General features: G+C 42.4%; 1 protein-coding gene across 2 annotated transcripts in view; it reads right to left on the reverse strand.

Annotated features, from left to right (window-relative positions):
- The window catches only part of LOC117517571 (connector enhancer of kinase suppressor of ras 2-like), a 123,595-nt gene that overhangs the window by 22,021 nt on the left and 76,350 nt on the right, over positions 1 to 25,224 (reverse strand). The window contains exons 9-16 of one of the 2 annotated variants that reach the window (XM_034178648.1): positions 13,803 to 13,949; positions 8,935 to 9,068; positions 7,116 to 7,318; positions 6,839 to 6,928; positions 3,182 to 3,372; positions 3,017 to 3,062; positions 2,720 to 2,898; positions 2,554 to 2,627 (exon numbers count right to left, since the gene is read on the reverse strand). In XM_034178648.1, coding sequence (XP_034034539.1) covers positions 2,554 to 2,627; positions 2,720 to 2,898; positions 3,017 to 3,062; positions 3,182 to 3,372; positions 6,839 to 6,928; positions 7,116 to 7,318; positions 8,935 to 9,068; positions 13,803 to 13,949 — 1,064 coding nt within the window. The remainder of the gene's footprint in view (positions 1 to 2,553; positions 2,628 to 2,719; positions 2,899 to 3,016; positions 3,063 to 3,181; positions 3,373 to 6,838; positions 6,929 to 7,115; positions 7,319 to 8,934; positions 9,069 to 13,802; positions 13,950 to 25,224) is intronic. The other variant, XM_034178649.1, reaches the window with a different exon arrangement.

The raw sequence follows: 25,224 nt of genomic DNA on the forward strand, positions 1-25,224 counted from the left end.
GCTGAATGTGCTGACATTTAAAGCCCTTACTGAACAGCAAATCCATCAAATGCACCAACAGCTATTCTGTATTTTACTGCATTCAATTACAAAATGTTTCTGATTTGGAAACGTAAAAGCACTTCTTGTTTTATATTATTGTATTGAGTAACTTTAGGCAGATCTAGCACATTGCTTACTTACTGGACGTATCTTACAACCAGTGCAAAGCAGCGAGCAGCAAACTGCCAAAACCATTACAGAAAGTGTCATCGGTAGTTTCCTACAAAAACCATTCTTGTTATTTTTAAGGACTGCATTTCTGTAGCGCTTTTCCATCTCGCAGATGCTCAAACAAATTTACAATGATGCATAGGCCCAATCCCAATACTCTCCCTTCTCCTTTGCATATTGGAATTTGGCATAGCCAAGGCCAGTTACTCATTTTTACAGCTGGGTATATTGAGATCATGAAGACTAAGTGTCTTGCCCAAGGACACAGTCAGGCAGCATGAGTGGGGTTGAAACCCAGGACCACATATTGGCAGGCCACCTCCTTATTCACTGAGCTACCTGCTTTACAATGTGATGATTAGGGGCTTGTTATTCTCCTTAAAATTCTAAGTTATTTACTAAGGTAACCATGCAGATATGTATCTCTGTAGGCATCCTCTCCATGCTATCAAATACTGCTAATGACATTTTGGCCTATGCAGTGGCAAAACAAGAGCAATCTGAGATTTTTGACATCCGCCAAGGGTTGACGAGGACTCAAAAAATATGTGATTCACATCGTGACCTGGACTTTACCTGCATCTAGATTCCACAACACAATGCAATAATGGCATGCTGATCCAGAATGGTCTGACTGATATAGAAGTTGCAATCTGATATTTAATTCACAAGCTGAAGCAAAATAGTGTCTTCCTGATCTTGGTTTTACATCGTGATGTCGTATGTTTCTGCTGCAAAACCTGCATATTGATCTGGATCACTCCAACATCCAACACTAACAGGGTCTTCCTTTGTACAATAGCTACATGAGTTAAATTTTGTCAAGATCCATCAAGGAGATTTGAGATAATCCTCGAAATGGTGAAAATCTAAGAAATGATCCAGAATCGGGATCTTGATCCCAATCCACTCCAAAATTTTATGGAATCTTCTATGGTGTGATATCTATCTGTGGTGAAAATGTCATCTAAATCCGTGCAATAGTTTTGACGTAATCCTGCTAACCGGCAAACAAATAAACGCAAATGATTTGATTATGTCCTTGGCTGACGTAAAAATAAATTAAAAACCTTTGATGTTTTTAACTTGCCCCAGAGGTGTACATTTTATGTCTGTTTTTAGCCTGTGATGGTGTTAGCATTCTAACTCAACACAGGACCAATTATCATCATTTTTTGTCCTTAGCTGAATCCAAAACCATCTAAAAATAGGGCCTAGTTTGGAAAATGCTGGAGTAACCCTTTAAAATGAACTGTGGTCAGGCCCAGTGCTGGTGCATTACTTTTGTGACACAGTTCAAAGTGAATGACCACCAAAAACCTGGTCTAAAGTTGTGCACAGAATTTTTTTGCTCTTCATTCGGCACAATATTCAGATGTGGTTAACACAGGCTGATTGGCAATATGTGTATGGACAGGTCCTGGAGAATGTGACCCACAGCCATGTGTCATCAAATGCAGACATCAATAACGAGATCCAATATCAGCTCAAGTGTGCAGGAACTGCTTACTGCCGGCTTCGCACCCATGTTTTCAACAACAAAGGCCTTCGACACAAAATGAAAATCCTCGCCTACAAAGCTGTTGTCATGCCAACCCTGCTGTATGGATCTGAGACCTGGACCACCTACTCCTGTGACCTAAAGACCCTCGAGTGATTCCACCAATACTTCCTGAGGAGTACCCTCCACATCAAATGGGAAGACTACTGTACTAACATCAGCATTTTGGTTAAAGCCAAGCTCCAGAGCATAGAGCGTGACATCATCAAGAACCAGCTTGGGTGAGTGGGTCACATCGTTAGGATGGCTGACAGCTGACTTCCCAAGCAGATCTCCACAGGAAAATGGTACAGAGAAGGGCACACGAAATGCTACAAGCACAAAATCAAGAACTGCTCTATTAACCAGAAGACCTGGGAAGAACAAGTGAGGGACCGAGCCAGCTGGCAGCAATGATCCACACAGAAGTGGAAGTCTTTGAAAAAATGCTGATGAACAACACAGAACAGAAGAGGAGAAAGAGGAAGTTGGGAGAGCAAAATCCTGACCAGCAGAAGTTTCCCGCAGCAATGACATGAAGCGTGTGTAAGAAATGTGTCAAGGCTGGGCCTGTTCAGTCCTCTCCACGTACAGCATCCCATCCGGGAAACAATCGAGACTGAAGGATTGCCATGACGATGACACTCGGGGAGAACTACATGGTAGCACCGTGACGGTCCAACAGCAACAGATTAGGAAATTTTGTGTTCTTTTGGGTTTTCTTGATCAGTTGTGTCCAAGAATGTTGTGGGATTTACCAGATGGATTCATGGTTTAATCAGGTCACAATCAATACTCACAACTTCCTTCTGCATTCAGTAGCACGATCAATCTTGAACTCTGGGAGGCTGACGAAACCCTCTGCCTTCTCATCCTGTCATTAGGGAAAAATAAGAGTTCATTCAAAGTGCCAAAGTAAACATCTTGTACATTCACCTTTTTCAACCCAGAAATCCTCAAACTTACATCCTCATTCATGTACCAGTACAGGCATGTGTCTTTCAGGATGAACCAGTACTTCTTCCACTTCTGTGAAAAGTAGGTTTTAGCATCCTTCTTCTTCCACAGCCAGCCCTCGCAGTCACCCTGGCCCAAATCCCGGCAGGAAATCCGCCGCTTACTGATTGAAGGTATCGGGCTTCCACCTGTGTTCACCAGCAGGGGGAGCCAAACAGAAAAGGAGTAAGACGACACTCCTTGAAAAGGTCTCTGCATGTTTATGTGAGCACAAACAAGTACAATTGCTTCAACCAAAGCACTTACCTTTACTTTTCTTTGATCTTGAACGCAGAGAGGATCGCTCAAATACCTGGAAAGCAAAAACAAATAAACATCCACTGAAACAAACGCTCCTGCTGCTCCTCTAATCTCATAAAAAAAAATCATTTAATTAATGAACGCTTCTGATCACAGGCACCAGAGACTAACATGGTAAAGGGAGGCGGAGTCAGAACTGGAGGTGGACAGTGAGACTTGCATCTGGAGGGCCGGGGCGAGCGTGTAATGGGTGGGGCTGCTTCCTCTTTCGTTCTTCCTCCTGTTGTGACTCAGGCTGCGTCCCAGCAGGAACTGCTCTCCTGGGGTTTTGTCTTCACTCGCAAATCTCAGAAGGGAATTCTCTACAAGGATGAAATGGAGACAAAGTGAGCGCCACATACAATTTATAAAATTAAAATTCACACTGTACGGTTTGCAGACTCGCTACAGTCCCACAGAATGCATACGGATGAAAAAAAGGCAGCACCATTTCAACTGCACAAGTTAACAGAAGGCTGAATTATGCCTCACCTTCTGCATCAGCAGCCTCAAACTAGATCCAGAAAGAGCAGTCAAACAGAGGGGAGGAATTTTTCAGTGAAATCGCCTTCTAATGTGGTGCTTGGCCCATCAAAAAAAACAGTGATTCTTACATTTACTCCGACCTATTTTATTGCAGACAGCATGAATCCAAGGTATGTGATGTCTTGTGTGTCCAGCTTCATTTCATTTGTTAATTTATATCCATTCCTACATTTAAGGCCTGCAACACAGTCCAAAAAACGTTGGTGACATTCAGTGACACTTCGAAGTCACTCAATGTGTTTTGGACTTCATTTACTCCAGCATGAAGCTGTGAATGGGGATGCAACTGGCAAATGTTGCACCATTCCCAGTTTGTCCACTCACGTCCACAGTCGACTATAAGTCTTTCAGAGCTGTCATGGTTGTCTTGGTGGCTTCCATCACCAGTCTCCTTCCAGCATGGTCACTCACCTTTTGAGAACTCCCTACTTCAAACAGATTTACCATATAATACCATACCGTTTGTATTTCTTAATGGCTGATATAAATGAAGTCCAACTCAAATGAAGTCCGGTTCGTGTATCCACCCCTTCACCTGGCTCAAGAAAACTGCCTTATATTAAGATTAAATTACCCCTATCCCCACTTTTTTGGTGTTGCAGGCCTTAAATGCAATAATTGATGTATATTAACAAATAAAATCTGTCACATTTAACATACAGATGTGGAAGTTCTGAATATCAGTGCATTTGTGCCCTCCATACATCTTATGTGCATCTATGACAGACACGAACAAAAACAAGAAATATGTACTTTTAGAGTTATAATCTCTATGCACATGCAGGTGCATCCTGCGAGGACATTCATACAATTGTGGACAAGGTAGTACAAGTCAAAAAGGTCCGAATACAAAACCCTAGGTCAGACCCAATTTGAGAAAGGTCATTAACACAGTGCATCTGCTGCACGATTCTTTTAGACTGGATGCAAATGCAGACTTGACCCGTGTCACCATGACAGTCTGCCAGGGATATTATTTTTTAGCTGGTCCACTTTTTTGTGGATTGAGTTTGGCTCATTTCAAAGGGACAACATTCTGTGGTATCATATAACAGGAAAGGCACCTTGACACTTGCACAAATTTTGGCTCCGCACTGCAGCGCAATTCGTCATGCCAATGTGTGTCATTAGATGATACGCACCTTGACACTTGCACAAATTTGATCCCCACACTGAAACACAATCTTGCGTGCCAATGAGTAAACTCATTGTAAACTGTGCATGAAATGACACGCAGTAACACGCAGTATTTGCAAATAAGTTGTGCAATGTCCACAGCTAGTTGACACAAGTGTCTACATGTTCCTGTCAGTTTCCAGGTGGGCTCTAGATAGAATTGGTGCAGCAAAGGAGTGGAAATGAAACTGGCAGTGACCTCACCACAGATGAGACCTACTATATTCACAGGATGGAATATTTCACCACCTGCTTGCTGCGCTGCCGTGGTGAGCTTTAGGATAACATATCAGGTACAAATCTGCATCACTGTTTGGTTCAAATCTAATGGCATCAGCTTGCAGCAGGGTTTCCAAGACGTTGCAGACAGACGGTTAAGCTGCCGTGAGCTTGCCAATGACCTGGTTGGATTCCAGATGATTTTCACTGACATTTTGAACCTTCCAAAATTTTGTTCCTGATTATCCAGATGATCCCGACACTCCAGATGGTGGCTGACACACTCCAGAACGACCGTGTATGCTTGCAGATGGATTGGGGTTGATGGGGTTGGTGATTATTCAGTGAGTTTGCCGTTTCGCAATTTTTTCTCTATCGGAAAGCCAACCGCAGCCTAACAGGACGCATGTGGACAGGGGGTTTTAGACACAAAGTCATTCAAGTACTACCAAAGTATCCTTCAAAGAGACCGAGTAGAGTACGATAGGAAGCAACAGGACCCTAAAGACCTGGACCTTCATTCTTCTCCAAGGGGCACTGACATCACCAAACACCTCTGTCCAGCTACCTCATGACTCCGAGATCTTCTCAGGGGTCTCTCCACCTCAAAGGCCGATGATCCAGAGACATGAATGTCATTGTTGGGATTGAATTGAACTGAGTGCAGGAGGTCTGTGGAATGATCTCCCTGTGTCAATAAAACAGATTCTATAGAGACTTCATGTCCAGACTTAAGACGCACTTATTTTCCCTTTCGTATGACTAGCACACTGGCATAGTATGGTACTATGCTTTCTACCCTTTGAAATTTATCTTATGAGGAAACAGAGTGGGTCACTTTATCTGAAGTCTGGGTCTTTTAGTGAAGCTTAGGGCTAGTGGCCGACGAGCACCTTAGGATTTCTTATGTTTTTCTTGTTGCTTAATGCTGACAAAATTATACTGTATTTGTTATCTTTCTGCTGCCTGATTTTGTTTTTTTCTCTCTTGTTTGAGGTGCGTTCCATTCAAAATTGGGAGTGAGTGTCTTCTTCTGCAGGCCTGGTTAGACCTTACTTCTATGAAGCACCTTGAGGCAACTTTGTTGTGATTTGGCGCTATATAAATGAAATAAAATAAAAATGAAATGGGGTCATTGAAAGCCTGAATGCTAAATTATATGTAAAAAATATTTTTCACTGACATAAAAAAAAACCTGACTGTACAAAGGACTAAGAAACAGTTTTAAAAGTCTGCATAGGAAGGTTGCTTCAGGTAGAAAGCCTCCAACACTTCCAAATACTGTCTCCTCTAGATGAATACAGCACCATCACTTTTTTCCTGAATTCCCTAAAGAAGCAACACATCACCATCATCCCCAGGGGACAAATACATCAGGGCATTCTCTCTCGAAGGCTGAAATAAAGTTACTCAACCTCGTCTGACTATGTTTATCCCTAAACTTAACAGAAATAAGCAAAGAGTGAAAATCCTGGGGGAGAAAAAAAATCTAAATTTGGCAAAGCAAGAGTATACTTTTTATATCCAGTAAAGAAAGAGAGAGAGAGAGAGAGAGAGAGAGAGAGAGAGAGAGAGAGAGAGAGAGAGAGAGAGAGAGAGAGAGAGAGAAATGAAGATAAAATTTACAGCAAATATTTCTTGAATGTAAGGAAGAGATGGAGGTGGAAACTGACAGCGTATTATCAGTTCTGACAGGCCAGTGCAGCCATCTACTTTTTGGCTCAGAGATCTGAGAGGGTGAGGATATTATAAGATATCTACCCACTCACCTCATCTCTCTGTCCCTCTCTGTCTCCCTTCTTTCTCTGCCTCAATTTCTTTCTCTCCCTCCCACCACCTCCCACTCACCCCTTCTGCTCTCTCTCTTGGGCTTCGGCAGGTCTTCGCTGTCTCCCGCCCAGTTGTATTCCACCGGCATTGAGATGGGTCTGAGCCTGCCTAGAGCAAGAAGGAACACAAAACGTCAATATTTCACAGCTTCCCACACACATCAAACAGCTGCAGATGGCTTAAGAACATCTAAAATAAATAAATATAGACAGACGTCACATTCGTGGCACACTGAGCCTGTAGCTTTTACGTGGTGACTACAGACGCAAGTCCTCTGATGGGGTCAAGGACTTACCATAGGTAGGAGTGCTCCCCCGACAAACTGAAGACACCCCTTGGTTCTGGTCATATTCGTAGCAGTACAAAATAGAATCCTCCTCCACCAGTGGGAAGTGCCGCTGGCACGCCTGGTCCAGGTAGGAGTTTGGTGACTCAGATCCTTTAGCCGCGTGAAGGTCTGACTGAGAGTCGTCACCTGGCAGATTTCCCGTCTCGTCTCTAAATATCGGAAAGCCGGTTGGGACAGTGATGTCAGTGACTCATATAGACTTGTACACAAAAAGAACAAGCAAGAGCACAATGGACTGCATTTATATGGCGCTTTTCCATCTGCATCAGACGCTCAAAGCACTTTACAAATAATGCCTCACATTAACCCCAATGTCAGGGTGCTGCCATACAAGGTACTCACTACACACCAGGAGCAACTAGGGGATTAAGGTCCTTGCCCAACGGCCCTTAGTGATTTTCCGGTCAGGCTGGGTTTTGAACTGAGGATCCTCTGGTCTCAAGCCCAACATTTAACCACTAGACCATCACCTCCTCAAGAGCACCTTCAGGACAGTGTTTTTAGCATTCAAACGAGCAAAGCTCAGTTTCAGATCTTTAAGCTTCTCTGAGTGCATTCAGAACTGCGTAGGTGACATCTGGATATTTGCTCTTTGTTAGCTGTAGAGGTATTACCATTTCCACTAGGTGGCAGTGTCTGCATTTATTGCCCAGGGAATCATAGAAGAAGTCCTGAAAGGGAGACCCTGCTTCCCTAATGGAATAAAAGCTCCATTCATACAACACTGTAAACTGGGAAATTTCAAGGTCCAACTTGGACAAAATGATTTGAACACACGGTTGGATTGGGTTTTAGGCTCAGAAACTTGTGTGGATAATCAGTGCCACAATTTACCCAGCTTAACATCATAACAACTAAAATCAGGGTGTCTTCTGTCATGACTAGCAGTGCAGGTAGGTCTAGTCAGTGGGATAAGGACTTGAGCTACCAATATGCAGGCCTGAGTTCAAATCCTGGTCACTCTACCTGTCTGTCTCTTTGGACAACACACTTCATCTGCATCGTCTCTATCCACCCAGCTGTAATCTGGTACCAACATTGGCTGGGGATAGAACCTGTGTTGGACTGGCATCCCACCCAGGGGGAGTCAATGGGCATCCATTAAAGTACACTTTTATCAAGGTAGGTCAAAGAGACCTTGAAAATTTGCTTACTATTTAAACTTACTATATCACCTTTCAGGAAAAATACAAGAAACAATCATTTTCCCCATCAGGTAGCTTCAGAATGCACCATTTACATTTCAAATATTCATACATTTTGTGTCCTGTGCCCCCACAAGTACTCCCACCCCATGCAGCTGATTTGTTCCCTCACCATCAGTATTGCCTTCATACTTTTTTTTATTCTGGAAAAATCCTGTTGTGAGCATCCGTATTGTTTTCAAAGTTGATCAAATGAACAATTTTCCGAGCTTGGAAGTTCCCAAATTGGATTTTCTGAGTTAATTGTACTGATGAACGCATCACTTGCCTCCCAGTTTATGGCAAGTGAAAATAGCCGTTACATCAATTTAAGTTACAACATGAGACATATTCCCAGACATACGTTTAACTTTCATGAAGTGATGTATTTTCATTCCAAGATGAGCCCTCAAAAATGTATATTGCTATGTTGAATAACATGTATGACATAAATGCAAGTCAAGAATTCTTTTCTGTGTGAGTCTCTGTTTTATATGGAAAAGCATTTTTCACCAGGACCATGACCATCCACCTTCAAGAACATGAAAGTGGATGTGTTTTTTTTAAGGGTGTGCGCTCACCTGGGGGTGTAGGGCTCTGCTGGAGGAGGGGGAATGTAGAGGTCCTGCAGGGCGCAGCTACTCCTCCTGGATGGAGTGCTCAGAGTGCTAGTGGGTGTGGTAACGCTGCTACTGGGGCTCTGAGGAAAAATTGGCTGCATGTGGATGAGAGAGAAAGGGGGAGACAGACAGGGGGAGAGATGTGACTACAGCGACGGACATGTTGAATTGTCAGCTGTTTACGGTGCTCCGGTTGTAGCTGGTGCACACGTGTGCAGTTAGTTGTTCCTTTCATTTAGGTTGACACTTTGGACATATGACATAATTATCAAGTACTTGTTCATTATTACTTCTGCTAAAGAGGTCATGTTTTTATTTTGGGCAAAACTTTGTGGATTTTCACAAAACCTTGTGAAAGGGAAAGGAGGAGCATGGACCAAGAAAGAACTCAACTGAGAGTCTTGGGGCCAATTCAGAGTCACCAATTCACATAACTTGCATGTATTAGGAAGTGGGAGGAAGCCGGATCGCCCAGAGAGAAGACGTTGAGTCCGCCTTGACGGTAAGGCAGCAGTGCTGACTACTAAGCCTCCATCACGCCCCTTTCACACCGGGCCAACGTAGAGTTGCATAATGCGGCGTACTGACTACACCGAGCTTATGCAGCCCTACGTGGCAACATGCTGAGGGAAGCAAAGGGGTCTGCCCCTTTGCTTCCCTCAGCAAAGGGGCAGCAAAGGGGCACTTTGCTAAAAATGAAACTTAATTTTTTTGCGGACTTTCAGTGTAGAGCACTGCACCCAGTGCTCTTCGCAAGTCTAAGCAACACTACGCTACTGTACACCATGCCTACTTGGTAGATCTTATTCATCCTGCTGGACTCTATTATTGCTGGTGAACTTTGCTGGCAGTGAAGCTTCAAAACTACAGAAGAAAAAGAGGCGGGCCAAGCTATCCCCCAGCATGCAACATTTTTTTCATGATATGCAGCCATTCCAGTGTAATCGATACACACGCAGGCCCGGTGTGAAAAGGGCTTTAGAGTGAGCAGTGGGACATCTATACTCTACACTGGTTACACAGACATGCCTGACCTTATGGATAACCCAGCTGTGACACTCAGAACAACAAGGCAATATTTAGTAGAGAACACAGATAAAACCTTTGATGGATGACCAGTTCATGTAAACAAGGCCAGGAAAGTGTAGAAGTTCTTCTGTCAAGCCTACGTGCAGGAGATCTAGTTTCATCCCAGTGAAGCAAAGAAATGCCACCTGAAATCTCAAGTGTTGGCCTCTGTGACACAAGGAAAGGTGTACACTGTACACCTGTCACCGCCAACTTGTCACAGAAGTGTTTTTGGATGGAATATGTACTTACCACCAGGTTGAGTTTCATGCTGCTGTCATGAGCAGGCTGTGTTGTAAACAAGTTTCCGGGATTACAAGAATAGGTTTCATTTGTCAAAATTATGGTATTGCTGATGTTTTCGCTGTGGACAACAAATTACTCAGTTTCATGCATTTTATTGGAACTGAAATACAACAGTTTGTGTCAAAATAATTGTAATTTTACCATGAAATACTGTGGTATTGATTAGGGTAAGTACCAAATTATTGAGCGAACACTATAAATAACAGACGTGAGGACCATTTTCATTTGAAAATCCATTGGAATATAAAGAATTCCTTCAGAAATATGGATATCATACACAGGTAGATGTTTAACAATAGTTTAGGGGGATAAAAATTTGTTTTCAAGGGTGGATCATGCTTTGCTGGTAAACCTGACAGCAGATGTTGGACTTCACGTTGTGGGAGATTTACACACTGCTGGGCATCCATATTGATTTTGTAACAAAGGTCTATGGGAGGATCACTTTACTTTTCTTTGTTAATTATTGTGCTGCCACGCTGCTCTGGGCACACCTGATCATGTCAGATCTCAGAAGTTAAGCAGTATAGGTCCTGAATAGTAAGTACTTGGTTAGGAATCAACTCAGGAACAGGTATTCCACACATTTCAGGGCATCCTGTGTAAAACGTGCTAAATCCCAATGTGGGATTTAGCACATTTTACTGGATGTTTAGTTTAGTTTTACTGGATGTTTTAGCACATTTTACACAAGTTGCTCAGGGTTGCCACAGTGGCAACCCTGAGCAACTGGGAGAAGCAAAAAAATAAAATAAAAGAATGGCTCGGGATCATGAGACAGAAAAGCTCTATTATTATTTAAGAGCGACCAATGGTGACATTGCTGGCCACTGGGCTTTGTAAATTAAACTGGCACACAAGCTCATTTCAAACAACTTAACTTCAAAATAATATGTTGACAGCAAAACAGTGAGAAAAAGTGCCTGATTCCGCTACATTCATACAAAATTCTTTCCGTAGGGTTGTGCGCACTGTTTCAGAACTAACCACTGTTAAACAATCACAAAAATAATGGTTTAGTTCTCTAAATATATGTGTGCAAACACTCTCTGAAAGACTCCATTCACTCCAAACGTGACTCAACCACCTCCCTTGCTTTTTTTTTCTTTTGCTGCTAAATTCAAACAAAAAATTTTTCTGTGGGATTGCTTGAAGACACAATCGCGTTATCTGCGATTAGAACGTGAAACAATCTAAAAATAAATTCAGTTCTCTGATTTAGTATATTTATATGCTGAAGTGATCTCTCTCTCTCCCTCTCTCTCTCTCTCGCAGACCCAAATCACATCGTGAACATCCCTCAACCATCTTCCTATCTTTCTTTTAGTTTCTTGGCTAAATTTATACAAAATCCTTTCAGCAAGCTTGTCTGAAGGTATGACATTTTTTTTTTATGTGAAACAATCAAAAAATTAACCGCTTACTCCTCTGATTTTGTGTACATCTGCCTCTCTCAGTGAAAACCACATCTGGTCCTAATCCATCATCAATCCAGCATTCACTAATCATTCAATAGAGGGTGGACATGTCTACAGGAATAATGGGATATTAAATAAACAAAACAAAATTGCTTTTTGGGCTGATCTAGTGAATCAGAGTTTACCTAATTTTAATGAGTCTGTCCACATTAAATGCCTTTTTAATATGGTAAGTTAAAAGATGATAGCATTTATTATTTTTGAGTTACTGTGTTTTTTTTATTTTTTTGTGTTGTCACCTTTAAAGGATACATGCCTGGGCTTTTCCTGGTGTAGGAATAATACACTTTACTAAAGGCCCCTTCACACATTGTACAAATGTGAAGGTGAATTGCGTATGAATTGCGCAAGAAGCAGGAACTGTATGCAATACGTATAAAATCGGAGCTGCCTCCAACATCTCGTACACCTGTTGTTACAACTATTTGCACACACCAGCGGCTGAAAGACAGAGAGTGTCCTGGGAGAGCCCATTCAATCCCTCTCATGGCAGGTGTTGGCCAAATTCCAGGTGATACACACGAACATCTAACACCGCTCGCTTGTCACTTGTAAAATGTGTGCCCATTCACACTGTTAGCATGAAAATAGTGAGCAGACGATCACTTTCAAGCTGGATGTGAAATTTGTCTAAGTTCCCCCACCAGTGTGGTGTTGCAAAAAGCAACACACATGTGGTGCATGTGTCTCGCACGTGTGCGTGTGTCATGCCCCCCACTCCCTCCAACATATGTGTCATGTTGGGGGGGAACACACTTGCATAAAATGCTTATATGTATGTACAGATCTGATCACATGGGGGCCAGACAGCAAGGTCTGAGCGCACACAGCACGGGGAGGGGCCTGTCAGCTGATCACAGCACACTAACAGCTGGATGACAGCTCAGTGCACACATTAAAAACACAGAAACTACCACCAAGACAGTTATATAACACAAGAGAGTGACACATTGGTCTGGGTGCTGAACGGACAGGGGGGCGTGTCTCCTCGTGATCTCTGCTCCTGGATGTCCCAGCTGGAGAACACGTACGTGTTTTGAAGGATATGACTTACAACATTCCTCCATGAGGCGCATGTCTCCGCTTGCTGTCCTCACATGGAAATACATAAAATATCTTTTGCCTTTGCACCGGGCTGCAGCGGCTGCACACAGCGCACCTTGCCCATGTCCTTGTTGATTTCAGGCATTTTTTCACACCATTTACAGGCCAGCAATGGTAGCACAGTGGTAAAGTTTCTGGTTGGCAATCAGAGCTTTTGTAAATTGCAGGTTCGAATTCCGTGGGTGGCATGTATTTTTCTTTTTCTTTTTTTCACAGCAGCTGCGTGATGCGACACATGCTCCAGCTGCTCACACTGTGTTCATGTAAACTGGCCCATTAGGGCCCCTGCACACACAGCACCAGTAAGTATAAATCAGGGCGAATCAGCTCGTATGAGCGAACCATGAAAACATCGAGCCGGCGGGCAGGCGTGTATGATCCTGCTGCGACGGTGTTGTACATGCTCGTGCACGATGGGTGCGTGAACGACACTGTCGCATGCACGAAACCGTCACAGCGGGATCGTACATGCCTGCCCGTTGGCTCGATTTTTTTGTGGTTCGCTCATACAAGCTGTTCCGCCATGATTCGCCCTGATTTGTACTTATTCGTACTATGGGTGAAGGGGCCCTAATGGACCAGTTTACGTGAACACTGTGAAACATCTGGGACTATGGGCATTGTATTGTGTGTATCAAGGATACAGAGCAGAGCTAAGAACCAAAAAACACACAAACACTGCAATATTGTGACAAAGACCTACAATGTGATGAGTTCACTTCTAGCCCGATATTCTGTTTCTCTTTTTGTCAGCTACTGTTTGGGCTGATTCAGGATTTTGATGTCCTTGCTTACATAATGCACACGCATAGAACAAACATAATACTGCACATACACAAACACAAGCAGGGATGATAGTAGCAGCATTCACACCTGTAGAGCCAAAGGTTTCCATCTCATGTTCTTGAGGAGAGCAGGAGTCGAGGTGAGCGTGCTTTGTGGGCGTTTCTTCAGTGTCAGAGTGACACCTGCAGGGTCCCCACGCAACAAGTTCACCAAGTTCTTCAACTGCCAGCCAACCTACCAAATAATGAAACAGCATAACACCTCAATGTGCTCAAAATTCAAACAACAACAACAACAAAAAGATCCAATCTGTGGAATTTTCTGCTCCGTGGCTGGCTGATATATCCCAGAAATCACATTTAATGATCCAGGAAACCTATTTTAGCTGAATTTCCGTTCTGACTAGATGTGCACTTCATCTTTTGAACGGGCGTGTTCCTGAAGGTGCTGTTATGGCGATTACTGTAATGACATATGTGGATCCTGATGATTGAGAGCTGGAGAGTAACCGTTAACCTCTGGCCACTGAGGGCTCAGGCAGCTGACAACACACACATTAAATGCATGTTAGACGCCAAAGGACAACTTCTCCACATCAGGACATCACACTGTGTTGAATACCATGATGTGAACGGGTCCATGTTGAAATCGACAACCCAGGTTTGACGACACGTGGCACAGAATACATCCTGTCCTCACAAACACTGTGAAAGCCACGCCCACTTTAAGAAGAAATCAGCTCTGAATTTCACTACAACTCATGGAACTCCTGCTGCCTGAAACACAAACCATTTTTCAGAACTGACCTAGCAAACAGTTTGGACCTTTTCCAGTGCTTTTTCACCTTGAAAGCCATGATGACGTACAGCACGTTATTATTCACTCGATACATGCATTAACTGAACTGATAGGTTTACACTACACTACATTCCAAAACTACACTCTTGAAGTGCCAGCCTCAAAGGTTACACCTTAATTAGTAGGGGTGTGCATCTCTCCCTTAAACAATCTCAATAAATGGACGATGATACAAGTCAGTGCAATACGTTTCATTATTATATGGCTGTGAGGCTATGCGCGTTTTGATAGACTGATTACCAGTTGGATATTTTCCCATATCAGACCGTTACCATGACAATCGGTCCGCACCGCGGATTTTCATTGCAAACCAGGAAGCTAAAAACATGATTAGAAAAGCCAAATAGGACATGAAGTAGACTGGTGCTGAATCAGGAATTCTAACACCCTCAGGCATTTTTTGGACAATATTGGCAACCAGTCTTGTTTTGTCAGTTTGGGTGTGCTGAATTCAAATCTGCCACATGACAAGCTGTATCTGTCCTCATTTGACCTCTAGAGATTGTTGAGCCCCAAATGCCCCATCAGGACCCAGTTTTTCAGTTTCATAAGTAATGAAATGCACTGAAGAGATGAATTAACTCAAGCAATGGCCCCCTTTTGTGAATTCTAAGATCCTAAATTCATAAATGTAACTTAAAAAGTCTGTGTGACCTCTGTGACCTCTAAAGGTGACTGACCTTTACGACCAAAAATGAAAAACTAAAAATATTTTCTGGCCTTCACAGAGAAACTTGGAATAGTAGTATGATGGATGAAAGTGAAAACTGGTCTTACATTGTTGATCCACAGAAGTTAAATTGAAATATTCCACGTACCTAAGTTATTCAAATCTGCATGTATGTGTTAGTCCAATAAAGTAAGCACTGGGCTCTGAAAGTGTCCTGTACCATATTCCATCTGCTTATAAATCTGATTTTCCTAACTGCTTTTGTTTAACTTGCATGATGAACATTGCATTTATAATGGTTCCTTTTGCAAAATGGATATCAAAGTTGTGGATGTACGCAAAACTAGTCTACTGTGTACAAACGCTGCCTGAAGTGTGGCAACAACACGCAGCAGTGCACTGCAGCTTGTGTTTCTTGCAGTTGCACTTCTTTCTTTGACACTGTGTGGTGCAGCCACATGTCACAAGATTGATTACAGTATGTGGGACAGAAGGAAGGGAAGTGAGAACTGGAAAAAGCGCATCTTTCTCAATTCACCAACCCATTGTGTCTGGTGGAGGTAGTTCTGGTCTTTGCAGATTTGCGTGGAGCCATACAGCTGCTTGATAGTGTGCCCTCTTGATATGAAAAGATAGAGCATCTTGGCTTGGAGGTAAGGATTCCAGAGGAACAGCCTGGGCAACTAGAGAAGCCCTCGTACTGATTGATGAGGTGCATGAGCCAAGCTTTAAAGACCTTGCAAATAAAGGCCTCCACATCAGTACAGGCTGTCCTGCTTAGGTTACCTCTTCCAAGTTCTTTCAGGAGAACATGGTGCTCAATGAAAACTTTGAAACTGGATTTCTTTGAGTGTCCTGCCACGAATGAAGTGGTGTCACATCCTGTGATAGCATGGAAGTCTGGCAAGCAATTGAGCAAAGCATATCCAAGGTTCTCGGACACCGTGTGTATTGGAAAGAACTTCTGCTTCTTTGATGTGCCTGCCTTCATCCATATTTTATCACAGTTGATGTTGGCAAAATGAGCTAGAAGAAGAACCAATACATCTGTGTCTCTTGAGGCCACAACAATTTTGTTTGGTGGAGCCTGAAGGATCAACTGTTGAGAGAGAAATATAGCAAGATCTGCCTTGTTCTCCTCACTGGCAATGAAGTTATCCCACCACATAGGTAGTGGTACATCCCTATCCCTGATCTCTTGCCTAACTGGAACTGTCTTCTTGGCATGTTTAGTGTGAGTACCAAACTTAATTGACATGTCATAGAATCTATCAAACACAATGTGCATACGAGGTCTGTCCAAAAAGTAACGGACCTTTTTATTTTTTTCAAAAACTATATGGATTTGAATCACGTGTGATTGCATCAGCCAAGCTTGAACCTTCGTGCACATGCGTGAGTTTTTTCACGCCTGTCGGTTGCGTCATTCGCCTGTGGGCAGGCTTTGAGTGAGCACTGGTCCAGCCCCCTTGTCGGATTTTCATTGTCAGGGAAATGGCTGAGCGACTGCTGCTTTGCTCCCTGAAAATTTTTTCAGAAACTGTGTGAGACAGCCAGGTGGAAACCATTCGGAAAATTCAGGTGACTTTTGGTGAAGATTCTATCGGCGTCACACAGATTAAGGACCATTACAACCGGATTAAAGACGGCCCACACCTGCGGAGGGCGTGCCGCGCTCCGAGCGGCCATCGACAGGCTGAAACAACCAGATCATTTCCAAAGTGAAGGCTGTGTTGATCCGGCATGTCGTGTGACTACCAGAGAAATCGCAGAAAATGTGGACATCAGCACTTTTGCGGCACATTCCACTGTTACAGGAGATTTTGTAATGAAAGACGTGCGGAGGAATTCGCGCGTCGGGACGGAGCCGCTCATGGCGCACAACAAACACCTCCGTGTTGGAAGTCTCACAGGACATGTTGTGGCATGCCCAGCTGTTAACACAATTTCTTGGATATTCACTCGACTGAAAAGCCACCGAAAGCCGTCTGAATCTTCCGAATGGTTTCCAACACTAAGTTCACATCTCTCCCAACTTGAGAGACAGTGAGAAATCTCTGAAAGAATTTCCTGTCAGCAAAGACAACATTTTTCGAAGTCTTTGACTGTTTTTCCTCAACTTCAAAAAGGGATGAGAATGTGAGATACTTGTTCTTGGGCAGAGGATCAGAAAAAACAACTTTTCTGTTACCATGGTCATCAGTGACCAGTCTGTCTTGGACAAACCGCATGAGTTGATCATGGACAGCAAATCATTTTCAATGTTTTGTTGCACAATATCGTTGGTGACAATGTTGTGAAGTTCTGGCTGCGAGTCATCAGAAAAGATGTGCAAACTTTGCAGTGTTTTCAGGATATTGTCTTCATCCTTCCACCTTCTGTCTGGCAAGGTTGCTCTCATTGTAGGTGAACGAGTCATCTCGTCCCATTCCATAGAGCAACTTTGTTTCACTGCCTAGATGTGACCAGAGATTGTAGGACAGTGCCCACCGACTCAAAGCTGATGTGGTTTTCGTTATGCCGACGATACCTCCTCCCTTCTTTCCAGTTCCATTTAGCCACTCTTGGCTCTGGTCTGGGGAAACCTGTTTGCAGAGGCGTTCTGATCACTTCACGACAAAGTTTCCTTGTTCAAACTCTGCTTCCAACACAGCTGGAAGACTGTGTATCTCACTGATGTACACTGTGCCCCATCTGGCATAGTTGGTGTGGTTGTACCTAAAGAAGTATGGAAGCATTAATTTGAAGGAATGCAGATGAAGTTGCCATAGACCATCTCTTTGTGCCCTGGTGAACAGCAGAAGTGTCTCAACCATTTGAATGTAAGACCACCAGAAACTGAAGTTTGGGTTGTCCTTGCTTTCTATGAAAGTAGCCATTGCTTCTCTGAATTCTGTAGTACACAGGAGAGCTATCAGGTCATGACAACAGTCCAAGCAGCCTATCTACCAAGTCCTGATCCCTGTCTTTGAGGAATGTGTGAAGTTGTGGCACTAGTATCCTGTACATTGCCTGAACTGTCAGCTTATGTATCCTCATGCCTTTGGTGTATGAGTTACCAGACAGAACACGTTCTGCTGTCTTTGGGCCAAGACAGTTGTTCTCTGTCCATACCTCCTGCAATCTAGAAGCCTGCATGTACTTCCCAATGACCTGGAGAAACTTCAGAGCAGTGTGCAGGCCACCCAGTCGAACCACAAGAAAGTCTTGGTAGTCTGGTTTTGCCCATTTCAGTTCCACTAACTTGCAGTACAAGGCTTCATCAACTGTGAGGACTACATAATCCTGACCCAACTGTGTGGCAACATACTGACACCTCAAAGCAACCGTGTGGAGAGTATCATATTCGTGAGCTGGTGCTTGAATGATTGGCATGTATCCAATACTTGCCACCTCTGGAGAATTTTTGCTGTTCATCTGATTGAAGTGTGTCCACCCCTTTTCTGCTGTTTCCTGGCCATCTTGCCTTTTCAGGAAGAATGCAGTGTCCTTGGAAACAGCTTCAACTGCCTGATCACATTCTGAATCTGCAAACCAGTCCGTATCTGCAAATGTGGTTGGCTCTGGCTTCTTTTCATCAGCCTGCACTGAGAAAACATCTGCCAGGACATCAAGAACATCAAGGGTTATGTTACTTTCTGGACCTCTTTGCCAGGCTGCTACTTGAGTATTATGGAAACTACTTTTACCATCAAAGCCGGAATCATTGATGTCAATGTTGTCACAAGTGGAGTGTGTGAAGCGGCCACTGACAAAGTTTGGGGGAACAACAGCTCCAGTTTCAGCGTCCATTGCTTGCAAGAAACCTTCAGCCAGGGCAGTATCTACTTGAATGATGCTTTTATAACTAATGATATGCCCGGCATTGTGAAACAAATTCACAAGCTCCTTTGATCTTGTTGCTTGATGCAATGTACTGGCCAAGTCCAGGTGCTGTGGAGTCCAGCATTTGCCACCTGACATGTTGTAGACAATGTACTGGGCAACACTGAGAATTCTGGTTTGCATTTTTGTTTCCTCATCGGGATCTTCCTCTAGCAGACTCTGACCACTGAACAATAACTTGAGGAACATGTACAGGGTCTCTGGCACAGAAGAAATCATGCTGTCTTCATTAACAACAAAGTCATCATATCTAGGATGCGAAAGAACTTCTGATCTAAGGTTAAGTGCCACATGAATCATTTCAAGGAAGTCTTCATTACCACTGTATGTGGGAATATGAAGGCCTGGCACATCATCTCCTGATAACTGTGAGAGAGGTACATTCCCATAATCCTTTGGCACAAGCACCACCTGTTGTGCCTCTCTCAAGGAGACAACCACATAGAAATCTGACACAAGTGACTCAACTCTATCTTTAAATGTTGTCCTTCTACTGCAGTATGATTGGGGTATCTCTTCTTGGGCTGTTGATGCTAACTCACAATAATACTCCCATACCTCTGAGAGCTCCAAAACCTGTGCTTTGCGAGCACATTCCTTCAGTTCAGCCACAAGACACTCCATGACAACAGATGATCCCTTTCCCGCAGATTCTTGTGTTTTCTCAGTTTTTCTTCTGTAGTTGTGGTAGCAATTGTAATATTTTCCCTCAGGAGCCATGAGATCTGGTACACACGAAAGACGCACAAGCATAACTGGATCATACTTTGCTGGTGTCAAAATGGAATCACTATTTTTGAATGTTGTAACTGATATCAACCTTTCCTTGATACTTGAATCCAAATGACAAAACATGCAAGAATCCCAATCCATGCAGCTAAACAGCACTTCTTAATGAGCAGCCTGCACCAGAACTAGGTGCTTCTACTTTTGGGTTCTCTGATGCAGAGACTTGCAGCTTACCAATCCATGAAATGTGCATTTTGCTAGTAAATGTGGAATAGCAAGATCTGTGATAGATGAGATTTTGGTTTGTCATCTCACCCAACGTGGAATCAATACAGTGAGTCAGAGCTCTGTTTTCATGATCTCTTAGTTTGCGTCGCTGTTCAATCGTGTCCTGTAATTTCAATTTTCCTCTTTCTCCCAGTCTTTGTGTTTTTTCCTTTTTAACATCTTGGCAACGCAAACAAAGCTCCCAGGATACAGGGACATCTCTTTTGAGATTACAAACTGGATCCATTTTCAAAGTTACAGATTGTGAATGTGATATGATCAATATATGTACAAGCACATTAAACAACAATGTTCAAAATAGGTAAACCAATTTTAGATTCTTAACACATAACTACACAAACTGTGTGTAGTAAAATGTAACCATATACAGTATAAATACAGGAATACACAAATATGAACTGTAAGGTGATTGAACCAACTACTAAAACTAGTCACCAAGGCACACTAAATTCTTGGGGATAAGGGTAGGTATCCTATGATAATATATATCACCACTACAATAAGACCACAGACACTTGAAGAAAGGTCTACCAAGATACCACTTGTCCTACAAAATCAAGAAATTTCTACAATATCTGACGTGAGTGTGTGAAAACAGAACAGTGTAGAAAGTAGTCAACACATGCACCCTGACACTGCAGTGATAATCTTTTAGTTAGATTTATGAATTTAGGATCTTAGAACTGACAAAAGAGGGCCATTGGTTGAGGTAATTAGTCCCTTCAGTGCATTTTATTACTGATGAAGGTGAAAAACTGAGTTCTGATGGGGCGTTTGGGGTGACAAAGTTCAAGGACCTCTAGAAGTCAAATGAGGACAGATACAGCTTGTCATGTGGCAGATTTGAATTCAGCACACCCAAACTGACAAAATAAGACTGGTTGCCAACTTTGTCCCAGAAATGCCTGAGCCTTTTTAAATAACCACATTTTGCTATTTCGGCACCAGTCTAAGCTCTAACTTTAAAATCGAGTCATTGACCAGCTGAATGATTCAGGGTCTTTGACTTTAAGATTGATTTCTGATTTGCACTGGACTCATTTATTGTTACACCCCTACTAATTAGCAAAACCACGCATCATATCTGTACCAACACAATTTTGTATATATGTACACTGTGAATATGATATCTGTACTCAACCATTGCAGACATGTGGCTGAGAATATGCAAATATATACAAAATGCAACCCTAAAATACAATCATCTTATCTACTGTTCAAGGAGTACCTGTGGTGTAAGTGTCAAGCATCTGCCATGAATTGTTAATTTATGATAATGTGTGTACAAACCCACAAACACAGAAAGATGCAAAGATGTTGATACAATGTCCACATGAGAGCATATCTCACCCGTGTTGGCCTCTCTTCATTGGCTTCCTGTTAATTCTAGAATAGAATTTAAAATTCTTCTTCTTACTTATAAGGTTTTGAATAATCAGGTCCCATCTTATCTTAGGGACCTCGTAGTATCATATTACCCCATTAGAGCGCTTCGCTCTCAGACTGCGGGCTTACTTGTAGTTCCTAGGGTTTGTAAGAGTAGAATGGGAGGCAGAGCCTTCAGCTTTCAGGCTCCTCTCCTGTGGAACCAGCTCCCAATGCAGATCAGGGAGACAGATACCCTCTCTACTTTTAAGATTAGGCTTAAAACTTTCCTTTTCGCTAAGGCTTATAGTTAGGGCTGGATCGGGTGACCCTGGACCATCCCTTGGTTATGTTGCTTTAGACGTAGACTGTGAGGGGGTTCCCATGATGCACTGTTTCTTTCTCTTTTTGCTCCGTATGCATCACTCTGCATTTAATCATTAGTGATCGATCTCTGCCCCCCTTCTCGGCATGTCTTTTTCCTGGTTCTTTCCCTCAGCCCCAACCAGTCTCAGCAGAAGACTGCCCCTCCCTGAGCCTGGTTCTGCTGGAGGTTTCTTCCTGTTAAAAGGGAGTTTTTCCTTCCCACTGTGGCCAAGTGCTTGCTCATAGGGGGTCGTTTTGACCGTTGGGGTTTTTCATAATTATTGTATGGCCTTGCCTTACAATATGGAGCGCCTTGGGGCAACTGTTTGTTGTGATTTGGCGCTATATAAGAAAAAAGTTGATTGAAGTTGATTGATGTACAATGCACAAAGACATGAGACAAAATAATACTCTTGTATCTGTGTTGTTTTAAAAAAAAACTTCTTTTTCTCATCATTTTTGATGAATTATTCTTGTGAATTTCTTATAAAACACTGAAGCTGCTCTTATCATTCCCATAAATTCCTCTCCTGTGTTTGCAGACAGTTACAATTTACTGCCCTGCTGCTGCATAGTGCCTTTCTAGCCTTCCCTACTTATTGATCATTCCTGCACCAGAAATGTAAAATATCATTGCTGCTGGAGGGATTTTATGACACTGGGCCTGAACTGGAATCAAAAACATTAAACTGGATCCATGAAAATAAAATCTATGGGTTTTTGACCTTTTGTCAGATGTGCACTCTCTTCATGCTCTCCTAGCTAAGAGTGTTTAACTACACACATGCACACACACATGCACCCATGCACACACTGTATTTTCCACAGTAAAAGTTGCATGTTTTTTCTGTATTATCAGCTTTTTAATTTGGGATTGTGCGTTGTTGTAGTGTACTTTTTATTATTGGTGTTTATTATATTCAGTACTTTGATTCCTGAGAAAGTCCTAAATAAATAATAATAATTATTAATAACAAACGTGATTTTCTATATATAATTTGCCTATTCAAGGTCACAGGACCTCCAAAACTATTAAAAATGTGACTTATACTCTGGAAAATATGGTGTGTGTGTGTGTGTGTGTGTGTGTGTGCGCGTATATACAGTTGTGTTCAAATTAATAGCAGTGTGTTTAAAAAGTGAGCGAAGCTCCAAATCTTTACAATACCTTTTATTTTCATACACACAAATGTTTTGGAAACACTGCACATTCTATTCCAAATCAGAACATGAAGAAAAATGTATCAAATTTGTCATTACTTTATAGAAAGTGAAGAAAAATGAATATTAGGCTGTTCAAAAAAACAGCAGTGTCTACATTTTTCTTTACAAACTCAAACGTTTAAGCCTCGGTTCCACCGAATAATGAAGGCTGAAGAAGGAGCCATGGGTGTGGGGTGATTATTTGAAGAATGACCCATGTTTTGATCTATCATGTATCCACTATGAAGGTGCCACTATGTGCCTCTCTGTAGCCCACATGTGCCGCGTAGCAGCCTCTAGTGAGCCACGACCGACCTGTCATTACAACCTCGAATGGCTCGCATCAGTCACACTAATCCACGTAGTGCCATGGTAGCGCCATGATAACGCCATGTTGGCGCACGTGGCTTCCTTTCCATCCGTGGCTTGCTGGCTTTATTTTTTCCTTGGCTTTAAACAGTCATTTTTACAACGTGAATCCACTTTTAAATTTGTGTTCGTCCATTTATTTCTGCAAAAGCGCTCTTTTGCGCGTGGTGCCGTTCTGCATACAGAATGAGGTGGCTGTTTTATTATACAACCCCTGGCAAAAATTATGGAATCACCGGCCTTGGAGGATGTTCATTCAGTTGTTTAATTTTGTAGAAAAAAAGCAGATCACAGACATGACACAAAACTAAAGTCATTTCAAATGGCAACTTTCTGGCTTTAAGAAACACTATAAGAAATCAGGAAAAAAAATTGTGGCAGTCAGTAACGGTTACTTTTTTAGACCAAGCAGAGGGAAAAAAATATGGAATCACTCAATTCTGAGGAAAAAATTATGGACTCATGAAAAACAAAAGAACGCTCCAACACATCACTAGTATTTTGTTGCACCACCTCTGGCTTTTATAACAGCTTCCAGTCTCTGAGGCATGGACTTAATGAGTGACAAACAGTACTCTTCATCAATCTGGCTCCAACTTTCTCTGATTGCTGTTGCCAGATCAGCTTTGCAGGTTGGAGCCTTGTCATGGACCATTTTCTTCAACTTCCACCAAAGATTTTCAATTGGATTAAGATCCGGACTATTTGCAGGCCATGACATTGACCCTATGTGTCTTTTTGCAAGGAATGTTTTCACAGTTTTTGCTCTATGGCAAGATGAATTATCATCTTAAAAAATGATTTCATCATCCCCAAACATCCTTTCAATTGATGGGATAGGAAAAATGTCCAAAATATTAACGTAAACTTGTGCATTTATTGATGATGTAATGACAGCCATCTCCCCAGTGCCTTTACCTGACATGCAGCCCCATATCATCAATGACTGTGGAAATTTACATGTTCTCTTCAGGCAGTCATCTTTATAAATCTCATTGGAACAGCACCAAACAAAAGTTCCAGCATCATCACCTTGCCCAATGCAGATTCGCGATTCAGCACTGAATATGACTTTCATCCAGTCATCCACAGTCCACGATTGCTTTTCCTTAGCCCATTGTAACCTTGTTTTTTTCTGTTTAGGTGTTAATGATGGCTTTCATTTAGCTTTTCTGTATGTAAATCCCATTTCCTTTAGGCGGTTTCTTACAGTTCGGTCACAGACGTTGACTCCAGTTTCCTCCCATTCCTTCCTCATTTGTTTTGTTGTGCATTTTCGATTTTTGAGACATATTGCTTTAAGTTTTCTGTCTTGACGCTTTGATGTCTTCCTTGGTCTACCAGTATGTTTGCCTTTAACAACCTTCCCATGTTGTTTGTATTTGGTCCAGAGTTTAGACACAGCTGACTGTGAACAACCAACATCTTTTGCAACATTGCGAGATGATTTACCCTCTTTTAAAAGTTTGATAATCCTCTCCTTTGTTTCAATTGACATCTATCGTGTTGGCGCCATGATTCATGTCAGTCCACTTGGTGCAACAGCTCTCCAAGTTGTGGTCACTCCTTTTTAGATGCAGATTAACGAGCAGATCTGATTTGATGCAGGTGTTAGTTTTGGGGATGAAAATTTACAGGGTGATTCCATAATTTGTTCCTCAGAATTGAGTGAGTCCATATTTTTTTTCCCTCTGCTTGGTCTAAAAAAGTAACCGTTACTGACTGCCACAATTTTTTTTCTTGATTTCTTATAGTGTTTCTTAAAGCCAGAAAGTT

The sequence above is a fragment of the Thalassophryne amazonica genome, chromosome 9 (assembly GCF_902500255.1).
Source record: "Thalassophryne amazonica chromosome 9, fThaAma1.1, whole genome shotgun sequence".
Classification (NCBI taxonomy): domain Eukaryota; kingdom Metazoa; phylum Chordata; class Actinopteri; order Batrachoidiformes; family Batrachoididae; genus Thalassophryne; species Thalassophryne amazonica.